The sequence below is a fragment of the Atractosteus spatula genome, assembly GCF_055471065.1.
Source record: "Atractosteus spatula isolate fAtrSpa1 chromosome 10 unlocalized genomic scaffold, fAtrSpa1.hap1 SUPER_10_unloc_6, whole genome shotgun sequence".
NCBI lineage: Eukaryota > Metazoa > Chordata > Actinopteri > Semionotiformes > Lepisosteidae > Atractosteus > Atractosteus spatula.
This window is the reverse complement of record NW_028296626.1, coordinates 818,129-835,641: the sequence shown is the minus strand read 5'-3', so window position 1 is coordinate 835,641 and position 17,513 is coordinate 818,129. Positions and strand designations below refer to the sequence as shown.

The 17,513-nt window shown below is 47.5% G+C and overlaps 1 protein-coding gene and 1 pseudogene across 2 annotated transcripts; both read right to left on the bottom strand.

The window, feature by feature from the left end:
* Positions 1-673: 673 nt before the first annotated feature.
* LOC148811932 (5S ribosomal RNA) lies at positions 674-792 on the bottom strand (annotated as a pseudogene).
* An 8,873-nt stretch (positions 793-9,665) lies between these two features.
* On the bottom strand, positions 9,666-17,284 carry LOC148811931 (uncharacterized). Of its 2 annotated transcripts, XM_088908702.1 has the most exons (3): positions 16,897-17,284; positions 12,646-12,852; positions 9,666-12,147 (listed from the first exon to the last, which is right to left on the bottom strand). In XM_088908702.1, exons 1-3 carry the CDS (start codon positions 17,282-17,284, stop codon positions 10,832-10,834), a joined length of 1,911 nt encoding a protein of 636 aa, XP_088764828.1. In that variant the 3' UTR covers positions 9,666-10,831. The 2 variants fall into 2 exon arrangements, with proteins under 2 accessions (XP_088764828.1, XP_088764827.1); XM_088908701.1 differs by having other exon boundaries at positions 9,666-12,852.
* Between the last annotated feature and the right edge of the window lie 229 nt (positions 17,285-17,513).

Below are 17,513 nucleotides of genomic sequence, written 5' to 3'. Positions count from 1 at the left end.
AATGTGGGAATCTCGACTGCATAATTTCTGGTAGTGGGGGACTGCGTTCGCGCTCTCCCCTGATGTGCTTGGTCCAATATCAGATATGGAAGAGTTACGACACCACGATCTGCGTGGCTGCGATAGGATCCCGGTTAGAAAGGAGTCGATGACACTGCTGGGTCTCGGTTTCTTTTAGTTAGAGGTCCGGAGAAGCATTTCAAGCTAGTTACACTACTCCTTCTGGACATTCATTCCCTTTTCAAAGTCAGTCGATTTGCTGTAGTCTGCATTCTTTAGGCTGATTATCGAGGTTAGCCTTTATTTGGTCATGGGGGCCTCGGTACTGTATGCTAATTCTAAAGACAGTTTCACCCGTTTTCTGATTGCTAGGTTCTGTACCAGTGCAGACGTCAAACAGTGAATGGCTGTACCTCAATGAATGAAATCAGTAATAAATGAATATATGTATAGTTATTCGAAAAACAAGTGGTTTATTGACTCATCTTCATTTGCAGATTTAGAGGCAGCTTCGATATTCGTTTTACAAAGGGTTTTTTTTATATGGGTCACACACATGCCATAGCAACAAAACATCTCTAGAGATAAAACTATAGATCACCTTTCCATCCTCCAGGTTTTCCTCCCAAAGCCTACGGCACCAACGGCGACCCCTGCTGGCCGAGAGAGCAAAAGCTTACAGCACCTGGTATTACCAGGTGGTCTTCCATCCAAGTACTAACCAGGCCCAACGCTGCTGAGCTTCCTAGATCAGACGAGACCAGGCATGTTCAGGGTGGTGTAGCCATAAGCAAAAGCAGCAGTTCCTGACTCGCTACTTGAAGCTGTGTGTGGCGGGGGCTCCGTGCCCCCCGAGCGGGACTGAAGGATCGTTCGTGTGCAACTCTTTGGAAAGGAGCTTCTTTCCAAATCGCATTGCGTGCCTGGATGTTGGCGAATGTGCTCCCTTGTGTTGGCTTGTCCCGCACTGGAGGAGGACAAACAAACTGCACGGAGGAGCACAAGGCAAGTCTTCACAAAACAAAAATCTCCAGTGCACAGCACTTTGAAAACATTTCTGGGCTGTCGCGTGTTTATTTCAGCACATAAAGCGCACCAGTCCAACACGTCGGCCGGGCGAGCGGCGCCTCCGCCCTCTTGTGGCCTTGCGGCATCAGAGCAAGAGGCTCCTTCTCGCTGCCTTTCCGCTGTGTTGCAGAGCCCCAAGAGGGAACCTGGAGCGCACACTTTGTGGGGGGCGGGGGACCGTGTTCGCGCTCTGCCCCCGGTCTCTTGCGCAAGTACTAAATCTCATGGCGCCAGCCAGCGGCCAGGAGACAAGTACAATATCGCGGGACACGGGGGCCTCATCATTGATTGTTACATATGAGACGGGGATTAGGAGGAGACCCCGACTGATTGGTAAAGGGGGACACTAACACCAGAGTGACACCCCCGGCGCCTCTTTTTGAGAGACGCCCTGGGATTTCTTAATGGCCAAGGAGGGTCGGGACCTCGGTTTTACGCCTCCCCCGAAGGCGCCTGTTTGTGCAGCAGAGTGTCGCCATCAGGATGCTGGAGCATAAGAAAGCTACACAGACCGCAGGGTGAGCGCTCCCTACTGGTCCCAGTCACACCTCTTGCAGGAGCAGCAGCAACCTGAGCTTTTCCGGGGGGAATCTCCCATCCGGCTGCCGGCTAGGCTCACAACTGCTGGGCTGCCGTGGGTGAGCCCAGTCGAGAGTCGCAGGGTGAGATCTAGTCACCGGGGAGAAACGATACAAGCGAAGGATTACTCGGCTCCCAGCACTTGAAAAGACCGACAAATGACTCGTTCCCGCCGGAGCTGAATGTACCTGCATGTGTCGTGTCGTCTTCTTCCCCCGCCCCGCTGTGTTTGCTGTATTGTCTTTGAAGCCGGCCCACGAGACGAGACGGGCTGTTCCTGTGCCCCAATTAACACTTTACAGGTGCCATTCCCCGGCATTGTGGCCATTGTCGGTGGTCACACGCGATAAGATAAGGTGGAGGAGAGCGGGGCATGCCCAGCGCCAGACATTCAAGGAGGGGGCTGTGCGAGGTGAGGTGAGGTGCGACACGCCGGAGCCCCGACGCTGCTAATGCGGAGCACTTGTTGAACTGGCATTGAAAGGACGTGTGCGCACGGAGCGAGCCTTCACTGCGGCGGAGCGTGGAAACTTTCTCCCCGCGCTACAGGAGTTGTGTGCGCTGCAGCGGTGCCGAGAGAACAGCACAGAAGGCAGCAGGCTCTGGAGAGCGGGTAAGAGACAGAACCTTGTGGGCAGGCGAGCAGGCCCGTTTTTTGGAAATTGCTGAAAAGGCTCCGGTGTTTGTTCGGTGTGTGGCAGGCGCACGACGCGAGCTTGCGTAGTGATCTGCCGGTCTAGTGTTATGCAAATGAGGCCGAATTGCATCCCGGCACATGCTGCGAATGTGCATTGGCGACTGCAGATGTGTAGGAAACGGCGCGCTCGTTTTCTCGTTTTGCCCACCCTTTTGAGTGTTAGTGTGGCGTGTGAGTGTGTGAAAGAGTGGGCCCAGCAGGAGGCGGTGGTGTGCGGGGCGAGGAGCTGGCCTAGGCTGCGCGCTTTGTGCTGTGGGTGCGGGCCGCTTGCAGGGGCTTGTACAACTCATACTTACCTGGCAGGGGTGATACCTTGATCAGCCTATAGGTGGAGTAGTTGGATTGTTTTCTTGTTTTGTGGAAGCAGTGTTTGTTTTGCAGTTTACGAAATGGCAACTTTTGGATCCTGCAAGAATGCTGTGTGTTCTGAGCTTTTGGATGACCTCTTCATGGATCGTATGCAGTTCCGCAGAAAAGTGTTGCAGAAGGAACTTGGCTTTGAACCTCGGCACTTGGATTTCATCTTCGCTCTCCCAGGTCAGAAAGCATTTGAGGTTGTTTTTGCTACCTATTCTCTGTTTGAACAATGTGTGGATGTGTTTGAGGCAAAAAGAGGGAAAGTTCCTGCCCTTGAGAAGATCAACTTGCAGCCTCTGACACAGAGAGAGAGGAAAACGGTGCATGTTGTTATGTTCTCGGAACTGGCAAAGACGGAGGACATTCACACCTGGCTTAACCAGTACTGCACCGTCCACCATGGAACTGAGGTTAGAGATGTTGACGGTATAAAAACAGGAGCAAGGAAATTCGAGGTTCGCTTGCTACCGGACAATGTAAATGGAGGCTTAAGGCACCTGCCCTCTACAATCCGGCTGGGCGCCTGCAATGGCTATGTTTTTTATGTGGGACAACCAAAGGTGTGTCGGCGCTGTGGTGCTGTGGGACACCTGGCATCGTCCTGCACTGTGAAATACTGCAAGACCTGTGGCAAACAGGGACATTTACCCTCTGACTGTTCAATGCTGCCAAAGTGCAATTTATGTGGCTCGGAAGGACACGTTTTTAAGAACTGCCCTCACGCCTACGCCAATAAACTCAAAATGAGAAAGGATGAGGCAGTGCTTGTTTCAGCCAAACCGGCCCGAAAATCCAAAGCAAACAACAAGTCAAACAAAGAACCCTTGTTGGACAAAGACTCTCAGCCTCCAGCCAGGATCAGTCCTGCTGTGGCTCCGGGGCCGGTGGAAGAGAAATCCACTACGCCCCCACAACCGCAGACTGCACCAGACAAGCACGAGGGTTTGAAAACCCCCGAGAACAGCTCCCCCTCCCCCACTCCTGCTCCTCAGAACGAGGGCCAGTGTGGAGCCCCCCGGTGGAGCGGGTCCAGCGAGGATACCCAGGATTCAGTGGAGCTGCTTTTCTCAGACTCTGCAAGTGCTACAGATGTCCTCCTCTCCTCCATCCAGTCCATCACGGAGGATCTGCAGCAGCTGGTGGGTGAGGGGGAAGAGGAGACTGGTGCATCGGCTGCACCCCTTTCCCCTCAGTGCTCCCAGGAGCTGGACTTGAGGAAAAGGAAAAATGACTCTGTTTTCTCCCCGAGCGAGGAGGAAGGAGAGCATGGTGATGGGGACAGCTGGAACCCCTCCACCCCTCCCTCTACCCCCTTCCTTGAAATGGACTCCGTGAACGCTTTTACTGCTGCCACCCTGATGAAGGCTCATTCAGAGGATGGCTGGCAAGAAATTGGTAAGAAGAAAAAGAAAAAGAAGAAGGTAACAGTGAGACAGAAGAGAAATGTGTTTTGTAAAGACTGGTTCCACTTTCTTATGTAATATGGCTCTAAACATAATTTCTCTTAACACCAGAGGTATCAATGACAGAGTTAAATGCCAGTCTGTCTTTGATGACCTCCAGCAGAGAGAGGGAGATGTGTTGATGTTGCAGGAGTGTGCTTTACCCTATCAAGAGAGGTATAAAAGCTTTGAAGATAGGTGGGATAAAGGGCCTTCTGTTTGGTCAGGGGAGAATAACAACAGAGCCTCTGGCGTGGCCATTCTTTTTAAAGGATGGGCATTCAAATTGAAAAGTATTCAGAGGGTCATAGATGGCAGGTTGCTGTGTGTGGATGTGGAATGGGGGACCGTTAACCTGCAGCTAATCAATGTGTATTGTCCTACTGACGTGGGAGGAAGGGTGGAGCTACTCAAGGCACTCTCTCCCCTATTGTTATGGAGCACAGACGTGATAGTGGGAGGGGATTTTAATTGTATCTTAGAGCACACAGACAGGCAGTCTAGCTCTCCGATAAAATTGGATTCCAGCTCACTGGCCCTGCAAAACTTAGTTCAAGACTTTAAACTCTCAGACACATATAGATATATATATCCCACAACAGCAGGATATACGTGGTCAGGGAGGAATAGCAGCTCCAGAATTGACTATTGCTTTGTCTCAGAGAGAGTGAAAGTTGTTGGGGTCACTCTTCAGCCTGTCTTCTTCTCAGATCATCAGGCTTTCGGGTGTAGACTGGAACTCCAGGGCGGGACTGTCTTTGGCCCAGGCCTCTGGAAACTCAACACAAAACTGCTAGAGAATGAGGGGATAGTATCCCGCTACAAGGAGAAACTATCACAGTGGCTGTCCTTGCAATGTCTGTACGGGTCAGTGGGAGAGTGGTGGGAGGAGGTGAAGGTGAGGACAAAGGCCTTTTTCATGGCTGAGGGAAGGAAGGCTGCTGCCAGACAGAGAGGAGTGCTAGCCAGGAAACAGAGGCAGCTGCAGCGTCTCTACACGATGCTGCACAGTGGCTTCGATGTGCTCGAGGATATCACCCTTTTAAAAAAGGACATCCGGAGCATAGCCGAAGAAAGCAGTCGAGGAGTGCTGTTAAGAAGCAGAGTGCAGTTCTTGGAAGAAAATGAGAAGTATACCCGCTTCTTTTTCAGGAAAGTGGTAGGCTCCAAGTCTGTCATGGAAAGTGTAGTTGATGAGGAGGGAAGAGAGAGAACAGAGCCAAGTGCTATCCTCTCCTGCACCGAGGCCTTCTACTCAAGACTGTACAGCTCTACAGAGGTAAAGGATGAAGAAATTCATTTTTTTACCTCAAAGCTAGAAAACGTTTTGAGTGAAGAAGATAGGGAAGTACTTGAGAGGGATTTGACAGTAGAAGAGCTGAGACAGGCTATGGAGAGCTTACAGAAGGGGAAAACTCCGGGTGCTGATGGGCTCCCTAAAGAATTTTACTGCACCTTTTGGGATCTGCTTCAGGATCCGCTACTGCTCCTATTCGAGGAAAGCTACAAGACAGAATTGCTGCCTGACTCCTTAAGAGAAGGCACTATCTCTCTCGTTTAAGAAAGGAGCAAAGAATGACATAAAGAACTGGAGACCCCTCAGCCTGTTAGGCGTGGACACTAAGATCCTGTCCAAAGCCCTTTTCCTGCGCCTACAAAATGTAGTGGCCTCACTGGTAGGGAAAGAACAGACTTGTGGGATAGCAGGACGCCTGATGAGCGACAACCTGGCCTTGTTGAGGGATGTCTGTCTGTACTCAGAGGATCGCTCCCTCCCTCTGTGCATTTTAGGTGTAGACCTAGAAAAGGCCTTTGACCGCCTAAACCGGCAGTACTTAACATCGGTACTTGAGCACATGAAGTTTGGCCCCATCATGAGAAAGTGGATTAACCTGCTGTACACAGGTAGCAACAGCAGAGTAATGGTTAATGGCAATAGATCACGCCCCTTTGAAGTCTGTTCAGGGGTGAGGCAGGGCTGCCCATTATCCCCCTTGTTATTCGTTTTGGCTATGGAGCCCTTAGCCTGTGCCTTGCGCCAGGATCAGGCCATTAATGGGATACCAGTGCCTGGAAGTGGGGGAGGAGAGGTAAAGACATCTCTGTACATGGATGACGTCACCCTGCTCCTCTCTGACAATGCCTCAATTAGCAGAGCTATGCAGTGCTGTGATCGGTTCTCTTTGGCTTCCCCTGCAAAAATTAACAAATCTAAGAGTGAGATTTTTTATCAGAACTGGAGGGAGCCAAAAGAAGGACATGACCTCAGGCTGCAAGAGAAGAGAATTAAGGTCCTGGGGGTGTATTTTGGAGAAGAGATGGGAACAGTAAATTGGCAGAACAAATTGCCAATCTTAAACAAAAAACTGATGCAATGGAAGGACCGAGACCTCACCATGACAGGGAAGGTGCTGGTCATCAAAGCCGAGCTCTTGCCTGTCTTGAATTTTCTGGCTTCTACCTTCCCAATCCCACACCGTGTTGCGGTGGTGCTGAGGAGATTGATGTTTCAATTTCTATGGGGTGGGAAGCAGGAAAGACTTAGGAGGGAAATAATGTACAGGCCGCTACCCTCAGGGGGGAAGTCTGTCCCAGATATTGCTATGAAGCTGCTGTGCATTTTCCTGGCCTCTGTGCTGAGAGGCTTTGCAACAGCATCTGAAGTGTGTACCTGGACTTATTTTTCCAGGCTCTGGGTAGGTAGGGAGGTGTTCAGAGTGTGGGGTGTCAGACCCAAGCTGGATGTCTCACTCTCTGACACATGCCCTGCAATTTATGGGACAGTTAAAAGTTTTCTAAGATCTCACCCAATTGGCCATATTCCCCTCCGAGATGTCAGCGTCCAAAAACTGGAAGATTTCATTGCACCCCAGAAGAATAGGCAGACCCATGTGAGCATTTTAACATCAGCCCATACAAGGAAGGTGTGGAAACACACATTCTCTAAGTTTCTGTGCAACATTCACAGAGACGTAGCCTGAAATGTCATCCACCAGTGCTTACTGGTGCGAACTTTCTTGTACCGTAGGGCCTCACCCCCAGCCCTCGCTGCGTTAGGGTGGGCTGCGGTGAGGAGGAGACTGTGACCCATCTCCTGTGGTCCTGCTTTTTTGCTAAGACCTTCTGGGCCCAGTTTGAACACTGGTTGCAAGCTCTCTCGCCCCAATTTTCCCTGACCGCTGCTTTCGTTATATACGGCATCTCTCCTGACAAACGTCCTCTTGACGTGTTTGCACGAAAGCAGAAAATCTGTAGGAAATAGAGGGCATAGGACAGTATCTCAAGATGCTTGTGGTAGTGGGGGACTGTGTTCGCACTCTCCCCTGATGTGCTTGGTCCAATATCAGATACAGAAGATTTACAACACCACGAATCATGTGCTTGCCATAGGGTCCCAGTTTGAAAGGAATCGATGACGCTACTAGTTCTCTGTTTCTTTTACTTATAGGTCCAGAGAAGCAATTCAAGCTGGTTACACTACTCCTTCCAGACATTCATTCCCTTTTCAAAGTGAGTCTTTTTGCTGTAGTTTGCATTATTTAGGATGATTATCGAGGTTAGCCTTTATTTGGTCATGGGGGGCCTCGGTACTGTATGCTAATTCTAAAGACAGTTTCACCCGTTTTCTGATTGCTAGGTTCTGTACCAGTGCAGACATGTCAGTGAATGGCTGTACCTCTATTGCATCCGTGCATCCGTGCTCAATGAATGAAATCAGTAATAAGTGAATATATGTATAGTTATACGAAAAACAAGTGGTTTATTGACTGATCTTCATTTGCAGATTTAGAGGCAGCTTCGATATTCGTTTTACAAACGGTTTTTTTTATATGTATGAGTCACACACATGCCATAGCAACAAAACATCTCTAGAAATGAGACTATAGATCACTTTTCTTGGAAGTGTTAAATGTCCATACTTCAGACTTTCCTCCCAAAGCCTACGGCACCAATGGCAACCTCTGCTGGCTGAGAGAGCAAGAGCTTACAGCACCTGGTATTCCCAGGCAATCTCCCTTCCAAGTACTAACCAGACCTGACCCTGCTTAACTTCCAAGATCAGACATGTTCAGGGTGGTGTGGCCATAAGCTAAAGCAATGGCACCTGACACGCTACTTGAAGCTGTTTGGTGGGGGTTCCGTGTCCCCTGAGCGGGGCTAAAGGATCGTTCATTTGCAATTCTTTGGAAAGGAGCTTCTTTCGAATCAATGCGTGGCTGGATGTTCGCGAATGTGCTCCCTTGTGTTGGCTTGTCCTGCACTGGATAAGGACAAACAGGTATCAGCTTGTTCCCTTCTCCCGCCCCTCTCTGTGTACAGTAGAGCCTCCTGTCCTGACTGGAGGACCTCATCCAGCTGTGTCTGAAGAGATGCCAAAGTACCAGCTTGATCCACACCCCGGCACTTCTCTGTGTACAGTAGAGCCTCCTGTCCTGAATGGAGGAGCCCATCCAGCTGCGTCTGGAAAGAAGCCAGGGTATCAGCTTGTTCCCTCCTCCCACCCCCCTCTGTGTACAGTAGAGCCTCCTGTCCTGACTTGAGGAGCTCACCCAGCTGTGCCTGGAGAGAAGCCAGGGTATTGGCTTGTTCACCTCTCCCACCCCCCTCTGTGTACAGTAGAGCCTCCTGTCCTGACTTGAGGAGCTCACCCAGCTGTGCCTGGAGAGAAGCCAGGGTATTGGCTTGTTCACCTCTCCCATCCCTTTCTGTGTACAGTAGAGCTTCCTGTCCTGTTTGGAGGAGCTCACCCAGCTGTGTCTAGAGAGAAGCCAGGGTATCGGCTTCAACAACAGGGCTGGGCAGCTTGTTCCCTTCTCCCAGCCCCCTCTGTGTACAGTTGAGCCTCCTGTCTTTACTGGAGGACCTCATCCAGCTGTGTCGGGAGAGATGCCAGGGTATCGGCTTGTTCCACACCCCCACCTCTCTCTGTGTACAGTAGAGCCTCCTGTCCTGACTGGAGGAGCTGATCCAGCTGTGTCTGGAGAGGAGCCAGAGTATCAGATTGTTCCACACCCCCACAGCTCTCTGTGTACAGTACAGCCTCCTGTCTTTACTGGAGGACCTCATCCAGCTGTGTCGGGAGAGATGCCAGGGTATCGGCTTGTTCCACACCCCCACCTCTCTCTGTGTACAGTAGTGCCTCCTGTCCTGACTGGAGGAGCTCATCCAGCTGTGTTTGGAGAGAAGCCAGGATATCAACTTGTTCCCCCCTCCCATCCATCCCTCTCTGTGTACAGAAGAGGTTCCTGTCCTTACTGGAGGAGCTCACCCAGCTGTGTCTGGAGAGAAGCCAGGGTATCGGCTTAATCCACACCCCCACCCCTCTCTGTGTACAGTAGAGCCTACTGTCCTGACTGGAGGAGCTTGAAGGCATCCTCTCACGAGGCACCAATAAATGTAGGTGTCTTGTGCATTTACCAGGACAATTATTAATTGTAGCAGTAAGTCACAAAATGATTCTTTGATGGTTATTAGAAGACCGACCCAGCAGGATAACTCAGCAACGCACACACACATGGATACTAATACACGAGAATACATTTATTATTACATAAAATGTGCATATCAACATAACAGATCTTATAGTGAGGGTTAGCAGAATACAAAAGGTATATATTCAATCACAAAGAGTTACAAACCAAGAGGGACATACATTCCGTATATCATTCATTTAGACCGTTTTGTAAATGAACTTTGTTACAACTTGTACATTAGATACTCAAAAGCAAGTACATGACTCATAGGAATTAAACTTGATATCAACTCAGGTTGAGGTAACAATTGAATTCTCGAGCTGTAATGCAGAATGTTGAATACTCGTCTGTTCTGTGGGGGTTCAGATCTCCCGCGGACGCAAAGAAGCAGTGGCAGGCTGTTGCTGCGTCCAATCGGTGCTCTCTGGCCCTCTCTGGCCCTGCCGGTGCCAGGCAGTGCTGGTTCGACGTGAGAGAAGAAGAAGAAGAGAGATTTCTGCTGCGGTGCGCTACTGATGCTCTCTGAAGACCGGCTAGTTAGTGTTGGCTGAAACTAACGAGAGATTGCACACAGAAAAGTGACTACAGATCCGAGCAAGTCACACTCTTTAGACAGGAAGAAGACCGGTTCGTTCCCGATGTAGCGCTAGTCCTGAATACTGATATTCAGCTGTCCACAGCTCCGACCGTAGTTCACTCGTTGATCAGGTGAGTGTTTGCAGTGGGTTCACGAGGCTTGCTGCTGGGCTAACCTCGGGTGGATCCTTTGGTTACGCGCGGGCAACCTCCGTTCTCTACTCTTAGAACAAGGAAAAGTCCTGGCACTCGGACACATTGGCCATTACGTGACTGTCTGAGCTGAGTCTGAGGATGTCCAGGAGGAGCTGGAGTTTTACCTGGGGGTACTACGGTCACTCATTGGTTGAAAGTTCCATGGGCATTCGAGAATCATTTTGTGACTTACTGCAACAATTAACAATTGGCCCATTAAATGCACAAACCCCTGCATTTATTGGTGCCTCATGAGAGGATGCCTACATTTATTGGTGCCCAGTGTGAGGATGAGTAACCATGCACTCTGACCTTGGGGTTGTAAACCACTTGGGATGAGACTCTCCCTTGGAATCTCCCAGACAGTGAGGCACCAGATGACCATTAATTAGGGTGGCTGGTGTGTCTCAGCTTTGGGAGTTGTTCCTTATCAGAACACTCTATCAGCTAGAAAAACACCTTAAATGTGAACCAAATGGAATGGCCTCTCTGTGTCCAGCACCACTTGAGATGAGGGAGAGAGAGACTGGCAAAGGAGCAGCAAACTCAAGCGACAACGGTCTCTGTCCTGTGTGAATGCGCTGGTGGACTATTAAGCTACTTGACTGACTAAAACTCTTCCCACACTGACTACAGCTGAAAGGTCTCTCTCCTGTGTGAATGCGCTGGTGTGATTGTAAGTGGCTTTTCAGACTAAAACTCTTCCCACACTGATTGCAGCTGAACGGTCTCTCTCCTGTGTGAATGCGCTGGTGGGTTTTTAAGTGACTTGACTTACTAAAACTCTTCCCACACTGATTGCAGCTGAATGGTCTCTCTCCTGTGTGAATGCGCTGGTGGGTTTTTAAGTGACTTGACTTAATAAAACTCTTCCCACACTGATTGCAGCTGAACGGTCTCTCTCCTGTGTGAATGCGCTGATGTCGTTTAAAGAGGTGCGAGTTACTAAAACTATTCCCACATTGACTACAGCTGAAAGGTCTCTCTCCTGTGTGAATGCACTGGTGTGATTGTAATTGGCTTATCTGACTAAAACTCTTCCCACACTGACTGCAGCTGAACGGTCTCTCTCCTGTGTGAATGCGCTGGTGTGATTTTAAGTGGCTTATCTGACTAAAACTCTTCCCACACTGACTGCAGCTGAACGGTCTCTCTCCTGTGTGAATGCGCTGGTGGGTAATTAAGTTACTTGACTGACTAAAACTCTTCCCACACTCACTGCAGCTGAATGGTCTCTCTCCTGTGTGAATGTGCTGATGTCGTTTTAAGAGGTGCGAGTGACTAAAACTCTTCCCACACTGACTACAGCTGAAAGGTCTCTCTCTTGTGTGAATGCGCTGGTGTGACTGTAAGTGGTTTTTCTGATTAAAACTCTTCCCACACTGACTGCAGCTAAATGGTCTCTCTCCTGTGTGAATGCGCTGGTGGGTTTTTAAGTGACTTGACGTACTAAAACTCTTCCCACACTGACTACAGCTGAACGGTCTCTCTCCTGTGTGAAGGTGCTGATAGGGTTTTGAAATGCTAGACTGACAGAAATGCTGCTTCTCCCTGTGCCATAATGGCAGTTTGTCCACTCCATCTGAGCAAGGCCTTGAGTGATTCTTCTTCATCCCCTGATCGTGCTGGGGTCTCTTATTCTGCAAATGCTCCATGGAATGGCCTTGCTCTGTGTGATGAAACTGAGATTTGTTTTCGTCATTATGTTCCTCAGTGTGCTGCACAGCACTGTGAATCATCTGGGGCTCCTTCTCCAGCTCTCTGAGACTAAAACCATCCAGTTCATTCAGTTTTTCCTCTCTTTGCCCAAGAACAGACATACTCTCCAGTTCATTAAAACTTTCAACGATTTTCTCAGTAACCAGATTATTAAACCTGTGTGTAAAGTCATCAGATACTAAGGGATCATATGATTGTTTGAGACTCTGCAATGACAGTCTCTCCACTTGAACAGAACAAGGCCTAATTATTATCAAGCCCTGTATGAGCTGCTGTTGCTCCTCCCTGTACTGACTCTTCTCAGTGTGCTGTGACTCAGTACTGTTCTCTTCACCAGGTACATCAGTCTGCTGCTCTGCAGGGTCAATCAACTTGGGCTCCATGTCCTGCTCTGTAAGATTTAAAACATCCAGTTTTTCACTGTGCTCTTGTATAGAGATGCAGCCCAGTTCATTACAACCTTGTGTAATATTGATTGTGTCCAGATTATTAATATTCTCTGTAAAATCATCACATACTAAGAGCCCAGGTGTCTCACTCTCAGGCTCTGTCTTAATCATGGGCACAGAGTCCAGATCCTTGACACTCTGTCTACTTTCTGTGTGCTGCTCACTAAGTGCCTCTTTCCCTTCTGCGGCAGTGAGCTCTGTCTCCTGCATCAGACTGGAGCCCCACTCCTCCACAGTGTGCTGCAGTTCAAGAGGTGCCCTTTCCCCAGCTTCAATAAGAGCACTGGCCTCTGAATCTGTAAACACAAGACAAGACAAGACCTTTATAAGAATAAACTTTATTTTATAGTTTTATACCTTTAGAGGTGGCTTCTCAAAGCATTTTACAGAATGCCAACAACAAAAAATACACAAAGTTAGCATGATGAGAATACACAGTTAGGAGACAGTAGACAGTGGTACTAAGTACAGTAGGAACAGAGGGGTACAGAACAGTTAAATAAAGGCTCTTCTGAAGAAAATGTTTTTGAGTCTGGATTTGGAGTTTAGAGAAGGTGACTCTCTGATATCCTTGGGGAGAGAGTTCCAGAGCTTGGGGCATAAAATTAGAAGGCCCTGTCACCCATACAATGTAGACGGCCTTGGGGGACAGATAGGAGAACAGAATTAGAAGAGCGAAGATTGCAAGGTAGGGAGTAGGGTGATAATATCAGACCAGCATGGAGGTGTCAAGCCAAGCCAAGACATGGAGAGTCTTATAGGTGAGCAGGAGGATTTTTAAGCCGATATGAAACTTGACAGGAAGCCAGTGCAAGGACTCCAGGATAGGAGTAATGTGATCATTTGTACTAGACCTGGTCAGGGTTCTGGCTGCTGAATTTTGGACATACTGCAGTTTGTTCAATGTGGATTTAGAAACCCCAGAGAGTAGAGCGTTACAGTAGTCGATTTGGGAGGAGACAAAAATTTTCAGTCAAAGTTAGTGATAACACAGGGCGTAGTCGAGCAATATTTATGAGGTGAATGAAAGATGTTCTGACAACATGCTGCACATGTGGGTCGAATGTCAAATATCATCCCCATGTTTTTCAATTTAGACTGAAGCTCAAGTACAAGACCATCTACAGATAGGGTTACACAATGGTTGTACAAAGTTGATGGGTGGTGCCAATAAGCATGACTTCAGTCTTGTCACAGTTAAATGAAGGAAATTTTGAGTCACCCAAGTTTTTATATCGGGGATACAAATAAATAGAATAGAGACAGCCACATCATCGTCAGGTTTGGTAACACACTACAGGACATTAACACTGCACCGAAACAGAGGTTAATACAGACATGCTGACTGGACACTACAGTACATTAACACTGCACTGAGAGAGGGGTTAATACAGACACTTTCTGGACACTATAGTACATTAACACTGCACTGAGAGAGAGAGGGATTAATATAGACACACTGACTGGACACTACAGTGCATTAACACGGCACCGAGAGACATATTAATACAGACAAACTGACTGGACATAATTGTACATTAACACTGCACAGAGAGAGGCGGGTTAATACATACACACTGACTGGACACTACAGGATATAAAGACTGCACTGAGAGAGAGGGATTAATACAGACACACTGACTGGACATAACAGTACATTAACACTGCACTGAGAGAGAAGGGTTAATAGATACATACGGACTGGACACTATAGCACATTAACACTGCACTGAGAGAGAGGGTTAATACTGACACTGACTGGACACTACAGCACATTAACATTGCTCTGAGAGAGAGAGGGGTTAATAGATACATACTGCCTGGACACTACAGTACTTTAACATTGCACTGAGAGAGGGGGGTTAATACTGACACTGACTGGACACTACAGGACATTAACACTGTACTGAGAGAGAGAGGTGAATACAGACACATTGATTGACTGGACACTACAGTACATTAACACTAGACTGAGACAGGGGGCTTATACAGACATGGACAAACTGGAACTTAGAACATATAACCACTGCACTGAGAGAGGGGTTAATACAGACACTGACTGGACACTACAGGATATAAAGACTGCACTGAGAGAGAGGGATTAATACAGACACACTGACTGGACATAACAGTACATTAACACTGCACTGAGAGAGAAGGGTGAATACAGACACACTGACTGCACAATACAGTTCATTAACACTGCATTGAGAGAGGGCTTAACACAGGCACTGCGACTGGACAATACAGCACATTAACACTGCAATCAGAGAAAGGGATTAATACAGACACACTGACTGCACATTACATTACTTTAAAACTGCACAGAGAGAGAGGGGTGAATACAGACACAGTGACTGGACACTACAGCACATTAACACTGCACTGAAAGAGGGATTAATACAGACACACTGATTGACAAGGCACTCCAGTACATTAACACAGCACTGAAAGAGGGGTTAATACAGACACACTGACTGCACATTACAGTACTTTAAAACTGCACAGAGAGAGGGGTTAATACAGACACACTGACTGCACATTACAGTACTTTAAAACTGCACAGAGAGAGGGGTTAATACAGACACCGACTGGACACTACAGGACATAAAGACTGCTGAGAGAGAGGGGGGTGAATACATACACATTGGCTGGATACTACAGCACATTAACACTGCACTGAGAGAGGGGGGTTAACAGATACATACTGACTGGACACTACGGGACATTAACACTGCACTGAGAGAGGGATTAATACAGACACACTGACTGGACATAACAGTACATTAACACTGTACTGAGAGAGGGGGGTTAATAGATACATACTGACTGGACACTACAGTTCATTCACACTGCACTGAGAGAGGGGTTAACACAGACTGACTGGACACTATAGGACATTAACACTGCAATCAAAGAAAGGGGTTAATACAGACACACTGACTGCACACAACAGGATATTAACACTGCACTGAGAAGAGGGGGATTAATACAGACACACTGACTGCACACTACAAGTCATTAACACTGCACTGAGTGAGAGGTTAATACAGACACTTTCTGGACACTACAGTACATTAACACTGCATTGAGAAAGAGAGGGATTAATAGAGACACACTGCACATTACAGTACTTTAAACTGCACAGAGAGAGGCGTGTTAATACATACACACTGACTGGACACTACAGTACATTAACACCGCACTGAGAGAGAGGAGTTAATACAGACACACTGACTGGACACTCCAGTACATTAACACTGCACTGAGAGAGGGGGGTTAATAGATACATACTGACTGGACACTCCACTACATTAACACTGCACTGAGAGAGAGAGAGAGGTTCATACAGACACACTGACTGACTGGACACTACAGTGCATTAACACTGTACTGAGAGAGAGGGGTTAAAAGATACATACTGACTGGACACCACAGCACATTAACACTGCACTGAGAGAGGGGGGTTAATAGATACATACTGACTGGACACTACAGTACTTTAACACTGGACTGAGAGAGAGGGGTTAATACTGACACTGCACACTACAGGATATTAACACTGCACTGAGTGAGAGGTTAATACAGACACTTTCTGGACACTACAGTACATTAAAACTGCACCGAATGAGAGGTTAATACAGACACTTTCTGGACACTACAGTACATTAACACTGCACCGAATGAGAGGTTAATACAGACATGCTGACTGGACACTCCAGTACATTAACACTGCACTGAGAGAGAGGGCTTTATACAGACACACTTACTGCACAGTACAGTACATAAACAATGCACTTAGAGAGAGAGGGGTTAATACAGACACACTGGATTAATATTCCAGAGGAGTCAATACAGACACAGACCCTGGACGACAGTAATACTTAAACCAATTAAATAATGTTTATATACACAATCATTAGTATACTTATAAAAATTTAGACTAATACAACGTAAACACAATATTTATAAATGTTGTTTCCTAATGACGTTGGAGTACAAATTGATTCAGTGAAACAATTGTTGAATCAGAACGAGGTGTTTTCAGCACCGTAACCGGACAAAACAGTTCAGTTTCCAATAAAGAATCCCGTTGCTACATCACACATCTTTCCCACGTCACTCTGCATCTCTCCACTATATTCTCACCTCTTTCAGAAAGTTTATTTGATGACAGTTTGATACTTTGATAGAATGCGTACTGGTAATGAGAATGTTCACTATTGTGAGATGTTTTCTTTAAAATAAAGTTTATTTAAAAAATCTCACCAGCGAGTTAGTTATATACACTGGTTTTTAACACATACACACACTGACTTCATACAAGTCACCACACTGACCTGAGAGCTGCAGTTCCGTGTCCATTTCTTCTTTTATTTCTGCAGTGACTTCACAGGGAAGCGTGTGTCCAACACGATCTGTCTGTCCCCGATCTCCTCCTGCTCCCGAATCCTTCTCCCACAGCTGCAATCTCACCTTCAGCCTCTCGTTTTCCTTCTTCATCTGCGCCATTTCACTCCCGACACTGTCCTCCACACACTGTGTGATTTTAAACACGGCCCGTCTCACCAGGATCTGGGAGACGCTGATGAGTTTGTCTTGAAACTCGTCCTCAGAGTCAGAAATTCTGTTTACAAAAACTTCTGACACTTCATACACGATCGATTTGAGCAAAACCTGCATGAACGAGTCAAGCTGGGTTTGCAGATTTAACAAGCACTCCGCCATCCTTCTTCAGAGTCGGTCAGAAACAAAGGCTGACTTCCGAAGTTTAAACAGAAAAACTTATTTTTTATTCTTCACAGATCCTGTTGTCAGGGATGTGCTCTGTTCAAGCATAAACATAGCCGACAAGACGTTATGTATTCAGAACCTGAAGTTATTTTAAAGAAAATCAACAGCTTTATCTAAAGAAAATGATTCAGTCACCCACACGTGGGTGAAATACATGCAGGGT